General features: G+C 40.5%; 1 protein-coding gene across 1 annotated transcript in view; it reads right to left on the reverse strand.

Moving 5' to 3' along the window:
- Nucleotides 1–4033: 4033 nt before the first annotated feature.
- The window catches only part of CBX7 (chromobox 7), a 50778-nt gene continuing 44940 nt past the window's right edge, over nt 4034–9871 (reverse strand). Inside the window, exons 5-6 of the mRNA XM_018570267.1 lie at nt 6942–7308; nt 4034–4628 (exon numbers count right to left, since the gene is read on the reverse strand). Coding sequence (XP_018425769.1) covers nt 4471–4628; nt 6942–7308 — 525 coding nt within the window. The 3' untranslated portion in view covers nt 4034–4470. The remainder of the gene's footprint in view (nt 4629–6941; nt 7309–9871) is intronic.

The following is a 9871-nucleotide window of genomic DNA, read 5'->3' on the forward strand; positions in this document are numbered from 1 at the left end:
CATTTCTAATTATTACTAACAATAAGTGTTTTAGCATGACTATCCCCGGAGTATATTCTGGCCCATGTATTGACAGCACTAATCCCTTTGTTCAGAATGAGAAATACTTTGTGCAGATATGCAGAAGACACTGAATGGACACAAACCATCTTCATAATTTGCCAACTGCTGACATTGGGGTTGATTTACTAAAGGAATGTTTTTTTGTTTAGCCAAGTGAACCTGTGATCACTTTAAATGCCCAATCATGTACAGAGAATTAAAAATAAAATAAAAAAATAAACAGTTACCTTTAGACCCCCTTCACATTGAGTGATTTATCGCACGGTAATTCCCGCGATATCGCGGCTATTTACCGCGCGATATCGCTCTTCAATGCTTTGCAATGGGGCAAAGGGTCCTGCTGTCGCAGGTCGTGTGTCGCTACAGCAGGACCCTTTTTGGAGCGGATTTTGCCTCGATTCTCACTCGCTCAATGCAAGCATTTGCGCGATATCGCGCGATTTACGAATCGCGCAGTGTGAATGGGGCCTTAAACATGACTGTATAATTGAAGTGAATACAATTTGACTGGGCCAAGTGAGAAACGCTCTTCTATAGTAAATCATTCCTACTGGGTACAAAAATCAATGTAGAACATTTACAAAGATAATAAAAGCAATATAAAGAGATGTGAATTTTTTTTCATCAATAATGGCTCACTGATAATCCTGAGCGCTGCACATCCAGTTATATACTATCTGACCCTAGTGTCCCTAGTACAGCAGCTCTAATATAGAGGTATTCATTCATTAATTTATTCTTGATATTTTAATTGAGTTATCCATATGGATCTATAAAGCGCGGATTATACATATTTCACAATAATGGCTCACCACCTCATGGAAGTGCCAAGTTGAAAACCTGCTTCCTAAGCTGATGCACTCACCTCAGCTCAAGCTAGGAAAACCCCTTATATTACTTTGCCATTAGCACAATCTATTTATTCAGAATAAACAGTACCCTGCAACATTCTCATCAGATTGTTGTCAGAAACATTCAATGTACACACTGCATTTCGAGGCCTTTACTATCTGACAGGTTGTCCTGCAAAATGTTCTACATACTGTATATCATAGGTTTATTAGCTCCACACCGCATGTGCGGTTCCATAATGAAGGCTCACTGCTGACAAGACAAGGTTATGTGACATCACAGCAGTTATAAATTACAATGTGTGACCTTTAAATTACCCTCTATTATACCTTGTTAGAGTAGGTTTTTATTAGTATTACTATCCTCCAATATTATAACCTGTATTTTATTTAATAGATTGATTTTTAAATGTTAAAGGCTCACAAACCTTGAAATATTGAATTTCCTTCATTGGGAAAATAATACATAAATATTTATGATATAGATAGGACTTGTAAAAAGGGTATCCCATGGGCTGCACATTATCAACTGTTTGACCAGACTACTGGACTGAGGAAAAAGTTCATCAAATGAATAATACTAAAGGCAGCCTGCCAATCCAATATGATTTTCATGTACAAGATGTTCAATGGTGACAGCAACATTGGCAACAAACTGTTTGAGATTAACTCCATTACAAAGACTGCAGTTCTCCATCAGCAGAGGGCGGGTACAATGCTAGTTTACTATTGGCTATTGCAAATTGAAATAGCCAATAGGAATTTAGCAATGCATTCCAATGGGAAATTTTAAATTTTTTCTATTCTGACATCACTCCGTGCCAGAATAAAGAAAAAAAAAAGAAAAAGCAGTGTTTCTCTCCTGGGCGGCCGGGAGCGGGAGGCTCCCAGAGCGCCCGGGAGAGTTTTTAATTTTTTATTTGACGGCAGCAGAGACGCCGGACAATAGGAAACTATTGGGCGGAGCTAGCTGTCACTGCTAGCACTGCATAGACCCGTTAGTATAGGTAAGCTAAAGAACATATTAATTAATTGGTCCCAAGCGCTATCACGTGAAGAAGTTCACATAAAAAATGTATTTATATCAATATAATATGAATATAATGGTACAACTATGCTGCCTCTAAACCTCATAATAAAGCAGCGCACTACAGAAAAGGGATCAATGAAAATATCTGGCCTAATCACTAACAGATTTTCATTATAAAGTTTCGTAGAACAGGAAAACTAGTTTTCACTGTACAAAAAACACACAGGAAAACAGTTAATGATATAAGCTACATATCAATTCCCAGTATATACATTAGCATAGCAGAAGATATGAGATATCCAGAACATTTACAATAAGATACATTTTTCTTGGTCAGCTTTGTAATGTCTGACATTGTTATAATTAATGTACTGCTTCAATTACTGTAGACAGAAGAAATATAAATGGGGGGAGGGACTTTAAATGCTAAGTTAATGGTCAATTGTCATAAAATTTGGGACACCCTCTAAAAGCGCAGAAAAGCAAGAAAATAGTAACTTAATTTCCACTCATTATTTTAGGTCACATATTGGTTTTCATGTTTAACTGTTTTTCTCCTGATGTAGGGACTGATATGGAAACAATCTAGTAAGAGTAACATTTCTAAGGTTCGAATGATACATAACTGCAAAATGATAGTGAACGTTTTCACTCTGTTATCAAAAAGGCTTAGTTTCCAGGGACAGTGTTCACCACTGGCCTGTCAAGAACTAAATTAACATACATTTTCCTACAATTAAGTGCTGTAAATGGTTCGGCTTTCAAACAATGGATACAATTATTAATTAGTCTGACAATTTCACAAGACCGTGTGTTCAGGCACTTAGTTATTAAACTCTCCATATTAAAATCTGTTAGGATTGCCCATGGCAACATTTAAGATAACTGACAACTACATAATACCTGCAGTCGGCATATGCATATGGACAAACATCACTGATGTCTATTAGCACTGTCTTTTCTGCAGATTCTGAAAGGTATTCATGGCAAACGGTACTGCCACAGTATACTTCCACCTGATAACTAGTAGTTGTATCAGATTAGTAGTTTCTGGCATAGTACTTTGGGCACTGAAATTTTGTCCGCAAAAGGATTTAGTGCATTGTTTTTCAGGCACCAAGTACATTTTTTTTGTCATATTTCTTTTTGTAGGAAAAATATTAGGTTAATATTTAGGTTTTTACCCATTCCCGTACACAATCTGTTTATTAATGTTCTTCAGCATGATGCCCTTGGCTGAAGATACCTTAGTAAATGTTCTTTGGCAATACTAGCAGTTGGAACCTTGGCAACTGCTAGTTCTTTGACCATGCTGTATTCAACCAATCGATAACCAGTCAGCATGGATAATGATCATACTGTTCACAGGGCTTTCTTTACAAACATGGACTCACCTGTGCCTCACACATACAATGCACTTTGACAGAAGCAGCCAGAAGGCTGCAGCTGTTAAGCTGGTATACAGGCTGCAAGGAAAAAATATGTAAGGTTTTTCAAAATGTATTATACAGTTTGTAAATTGCATTTCTATCAGATTTTTCTTTATCTGTCATCTTCTAATACAAATACTCCTCATAGTACAAATGGTGGTTAAAAAAAATCCCACAATACTTTGGGATTGATTTCTAATAATTAGATCTTTGTTTGTGGTTTCCAATAATCTAGAAATCCAAAGTTATATATACACAGAAAACTTTTTCCACTTGCCGAGACAATGATGAAATATTTGCCAGCATAGAATTTCATGTATACATTACTAATATCTACAAGATAGTGAGTAAGTTTAAGTAAACCTGTGAAAGGTAAACTACACCATAAATACTATATGTGCAAATGGTTCATCATTAAGATACAAATAAAGCTTACTAGCACAGAAGCAGATAGCACATACAGCATTATAATACCATTATAAATATACATATTGCAGAATGAGAGTAAACTGTAAAACTCAGGAGCTTGTACACTAACTGACTGAACATCATACAAGCAGCTGAACATTACAGTGTGCTGTGAGTGCAAATACATAAGTTGGATTACTACGACCTGTGGTGTGGATGCAGTTAAAATGGGTTTTACCTAGTCATACTGGACAGGGTGTTGTGTTAATATATTCTGCTTTTACAAGACGCTGTGTTACTGTAGCTAAAACACCTACCATTAAAAACAAAATATGATGCAACTGTACAATGCCATATACTATGGCACATTTTCTGTGCAGTATCTTTCACAATTGGCATCTCTTCCCATGCAAAACATTTTTGCATTTTAGTTTTATAAACAAAGTTAATAGCTATTTAACTGGGAGAAAATTTCAAGAAAATCAATTGTAGCTTGTGGAGCTGGCATTACATTTTGTAAGAAACATTACACCCTTATAATCACAGAAACAGTGTTCTGCACGTTTACACAGGCCGGTTAAAGGGACAACACCCATTTGCTTGCAGTTACTTTCTAGTCTTCAAACTTCAGTTCAGAAGAGGAAGAAAGAGGAGTATTAGAAAGATACAACAGATGGGAAGGGTGCAGCTAGCATTCACCACTGCGATCCCGGAAAAAGCCTTCTGCTGCCCGGGCCTCACGGAATGTCACCGTGACAGAATTTGAGGTGATGTCAGTAACAGTGATCTCGATAGGTGTGGGCACAGCAGGAAGCCAGGGAGGTGAAGTGGCTGTCTTTGTATCATCTGAAAAAATAATAATAAGAGGTCATACAAATAGTGAGCCGGTGCTAAGACTAAGCACACTATACTATTCTCAACAAGCAATTAAATCACTTTAAAATAACCCCTCATTCATCTCTGTATTTGTCTTCAAAGTTCACAACAGAGGTACAGAAATATTTTGTTCCTATTACTTTCTACTGTATCCTAATCTAAGCAGCCTGCCAGACTTCAAATGTAAACAAACAGCAAATGTTTCTAAGCTGTTGTACAATGCAAGTTGGTGCCAGTGATCGGGAAGAGAGTGAAAAGGAGGGAGAGAAAAAAAAAATGGCAGAACAAGCTAAAGATGATGTAAATCCTACCCTGAGCATCTAATATATAAAAAAAAGTTTGGGTTTAATATCAGGCTTGAGTCACACCATTTATGTGTTTTTCCCCCTGATGCCTTTTACATTGAAATTAAGTCAATAAGTGTTGCAAAGCCAATGTACTGAGTGTCCTCGTGTGTCATAACTAGAGCTGCAACAACTAATTGATGATAGCTGATTCCGATTAATTAAATCCCCCCCGCCAGCATCGCTCTGCTCCTCCGTTTTCCTCCTCACTGGGAGATGCTGCATGAGAAGGGACACTTCGATGAGAGGGGACATGGACCGCTGCATTACCCCGCTGCTGCCCCTGTTCCTTCTCTGCTGCTGCCCCCGTGCCTACTCTGCTGCCCCAGTAGAACGCTGCCATCAAATCTCCCATCCAGCGGCTGGGAGCAATAGCCAGCCTGCTATTGGCTATTTTAAATGGCAATAGCAGGTTGGCTATTGTACCCGCCCACTGACTGCTGTCAATCAGCAGAGGAGTACCTGAAGGAGAACCTTCTTTTTCAGTCCCCTCCTCTGCTGATTGACAGCAGGCAGTTGGTGGGTGAAACAGTCAGCCTACTATTGGCTATTGCAATGTAAAATAGCCAATGGCAGGCTGGCTTTTGCTCTCAGCCGATGCTTGCCGTATTTACATACAGTTGCCTCAGCAGGCAGCTGTCATTGCCCAGTAAAGTGGAAAGGTGACACTAGGTGTCTAATAGACCCATAATGTCACCTTAAAGAGAACCTGTCACCCCCAATGTGCTATCACATAGGGGCTTTGTGAGCTCCCCCATGTGATAGCAATAAAGTAAAAAAAATTAAGTTAAATTAAAAATACCCACAAAAAAGTTTAAAGTCCACCAACCCCAGGAATACAAACTGAAACATAAGTCGGGAGCACCTATGTACGAAAACGTTGATTGCGCTACACATGTCAGGTATCGCCAAAATGATGACTGGGCTTTATTTATATACATATAAATATGTTAGTAACACTCCATTTGTGTATTTCATTTCAGATAAAACATGGTATTTCATTTTTTTTTAAATCTGATCGGCCAACTAATCGATTATAAAAATAATCATTAGTTGCAGCCCTAGTCATAACACATCAACACGCATTAATGTATTTCACAATGAATCTACTTGCATCATAATGTGCACGCGACCGCATAAGTTAGCATGCATCAAGCAAAGATGCAATGGTGTGAATCCAGCATTAGAGTCTTTGTTGTGATGTTTGAGGACCTTTGAGAATTAATTACTTCACGTTACAGCAGCTTGAGAGGTTAATGATGTCTTTTTTAAAGCTTTTTTACTGTTTGATAAGAATATGCTCTTTACTGTCATAATGACCTAGCTTCAGTACTTTCTAAGTCATTGCCTCAGAATGACCATACAGATTAGGATTTATGACTTCACATGATCTGCATGTTTGTTCCCAGTCAGTCTCTCTACTGAAGTAGAGACAGCTAGGCAACTGGTATTTTCAAAAGGTGGTTGGCAACACAGTACAGGTTTTAAACCAGTGATGGTGAGCTTTTGTCTTTCAATGTTGCTGCTGCTCGCGGTATACTAAGACACCGCAGCTGAAGCAGATCCCGACAATTATGTCTGGATCCACCCAGCTGCGTGACTGACAGCTGGCTCTGCCTATCTAGAGGCAGAGCCAGCTGTACCCGCCCCCTCCCCCGTCTGTTCCGCCAGTCAGCTTTCATGCATTCAGGATCGGAGGGGGGAATCCAGCCCCTCCCGTCACGGCAGAGAGCCGTGACAGGATTGAGAGGTGAGCAAACGCAGGTATGTGTTCACTCACTTCACGATCTACTGAGCCGACCTGTGACAGTCTCATTGTCAGAGGTCGGCTAGAACTATGAGGTGAGTGAAAAGCACTCACCTCATAGTTCTCCTTTAAGTTAAACCAGTTAGTGGTTTTACCACATAAAGTTGTTAAAATTTTAAGGGATTATGTTACCTTTATTATCATCTGCATGTTTGTCTTTTTCTTCTTCATGCTTGTCTTCCTCAGTAGATTTCTCTTCTTGCCAGTTAGGAATGGTCTGTGTATCTTCCTTTTCGTCTTCCTTGGCAAAGAACTCTGACCTTCGGCTTAGAGACTCATAGGTGGACACCCGTAGAAACTTCTTACGGGAGAGGCATAAAAACTTTCGTCCCTTGCGCTGTTTGCTGAGTGGGAACTGCAGTGATTTGGCTTTCTCTGGCACTGTGGATGCAGTGGCAGGTTTGGTCCCCAGCCCACTGCTGAATCTCCGAGACAGAGAAAAGCAGAGTTTCCTCTCTTTTGATTTGTGTGCACTACGCAGGTCCATACCATACAGCCTCTGTAACAAAAGACAAAAGAAACAAATGTAAAATGATTCATTAAAACCCAACTCTGGCCATTGCCAATTTTTTCCTAAAGTCCTATCCTGGAGACGCTCTGATGCACAGGATGTCACTGAGACAGAAAAAGGTAAAACTCTTCAATGTACACACAGGATCGCCGCTGCTCCTTTCATACAAGTGATCTAATAAGATCACTTGCATGAAAACGAGCGGCGGCTCCACACTATACATTTAGCTCTGCTTGTCAGGAGCAGGGCTAAATGTACAAAAAAACTACTTGCCCGGCGCCCGAAACTGCATGTCGCGGGCGTCGGGCGATAGGGATTCCCTCAGCTCTCACACAATAAGACGCACAGACATTTTTGGCCACCTTTTGGGGGGAAAAAGTGCATATTATGGAGCAAAAATTACGGTAAATGGTCCACATAGTGGACTTAGGGGACTTTATGGTCATTGCAGAGGACAAGGGGGAACGCTATGCATCTGGCGGAATGAGGTTTAACCTCTGCATATGGAAAGGTTTCTTCACGCTAAGAGTTGAAAATGTGGAATAGACTCCCTCAGAAATGCTGGATACATTCCTTACTGCACAGAAATTAACTGGCTATTAACGTGTATAGGTAACACCAGAATTGGCCCGGTTGAACCAGGTGCCTAGCTTGGGTCAGGCTTTGGAGGTTGAGGCCTGGCAGAAATGAAAGGCAATTGAAACACAAGAAGAAAATCAGGGGTTTTTGAGAGGTACTTCACTAAGGCTTAACATTTCGTAAAAAAATGATTTTTATTTCACATTTGCTATAAATATACATATAAAAAGCAACAGGCAGTTGCGATGAGTAAAAACAAAATTAGACCAGGAGCATAAACCCATTTAGCATACTATACATATCCATTAAGGATCGATACATTCAGTGTGTCCAATCCCTACGCGTTTCACAACTTGGCTTCATCAGGGGATTGAAAACTGATCTAACAAAAGATAGTATATTCAATCAATACATATCAACAATTCATTAATAGATCTAAAAAAGCATAGAGTGTAAAGAGATGTGCTTTGGCAGCTAAACCAAACGGAGAGAGTCCCACCACCATTATCACCATCGCACACCCGGTACTCACCACCTACTGGAAGCAGCTTAGAAATGGATATAGCTCCCTGTGCGGAGTGTAGGCGGGGGTGGAATTCTCCATCCAATCAAAATAATATGGCAAACACCCGACTGCTTTCGCATGAAATCTGACTGGTTGCCATTAGTTACCACACCTATATCTTCCCAAATAAGATTAGAAGTCCAATGGACACAACAAAAAGTAGATAGGCAGAGAGACTCACGGACAGATAGATCATTTGTCAATACCTAAAGTAGATATAAAATAAGAACCCTCAGCACTGGCTCTCATGTCTGAACCCCCTACTTGCCCATGATTATAGAATATAAAAAAATGCAGAGAGCTCAATATGGGCTTGCCTGCGCAAACAAGGATCAATATGTGGATATGGATCGACATTGATCAGTGCTTTGAAAAAGAACAATACAAATTCATATATGACTCTGGGAATTTTTCATTAAATAAATTGATTATGTATGATGAGTGAAATGCGTTTACCTATATGTAATTATATTTATGTTTATGCATGTATATCCACTCAATAATGTATGATTTCACTGTTTGAGAAATTGTCCCTCTGAGCTGAAATATTATTGATAGGATGGAGCCTTCTATAAGGGGAGTGTTTTGAGCGATGTGCTATTACATATATCATATATGATGCTGTCCCTGGCGGAGTGATGTTCCCTCCATGTGTCACCTCCCCTTTTTGTTACTATTTTCTCAAAAATGTTTTACCCCCCTTTTTTCCCCCCACCCCTCCCCCATATAACAACAGGGGGGATAGGGAGTTGCAATGGAGTAGGGCTCAATTGACGCGGGGACCTATGGATTCCATCATATTACTGATATCCTTCATAACCACATCAGCAAGCAGAATGCACATGAATAGAGCAGCTGCCACCAGACCATAAGGGAGGACAAGAGTGTAGGCCATCCACGGCTTGCTAGACTTTCCATGTCCCTGGTTGCCTTAGTGGCAGCGGGGCATAAGTGCAATGCGCAAGCGCGGCCTGACGGCGCAGGCGCAGATTGAATCCAAGCTGGAGGTGGACCGTATCGGCCACCTCGGCTTGCTATGCTGTTGACGTCCCTGGTTGCCATAGTGGCAGCGGGACGCAATTGTAATGCGCAGGCGCGGGTTGACTGTGCACGCGCAGATGGAATCTACACCGCCGACGGACCTTCAAATACACTCAGGTGTGGGGCGTCATGCCGGCGGTGGGGGCTATTTAAGAGGGGGTGGTTGGCAGGTGTAGGACATGATGATGGTGGCTTGCAAGCAGGGGGCAACAAGGTGACTTCAGGAGGCTATCTGCGACTGGATTGAGTTGAATTTTTCCTTCCTCCCATACAAACCCGTGGCTCTAAGATTAGAGCCTGACAGGTATGTGTACCCTAATGGATATTTTTCACTAAGAAGGGAAATATATATGTGCATATAGAATC

Source organism: Nanorana parkeri, unplaced genomic scaffold (genome assembly GCF_000935625.1).
Source record: "Nanorana parkeri isolate BGI_ZX_2015 unplaced genomic scaffold, ASM93562v1 scaffold1490, whole genome shotgun sequence".
Taxonomy (NCBI): Eukaryota; Metazoa; Chordata; class Amphibia; order Anura; family Dicroglossidae; genus Nanorana; species Nanorana parkeri.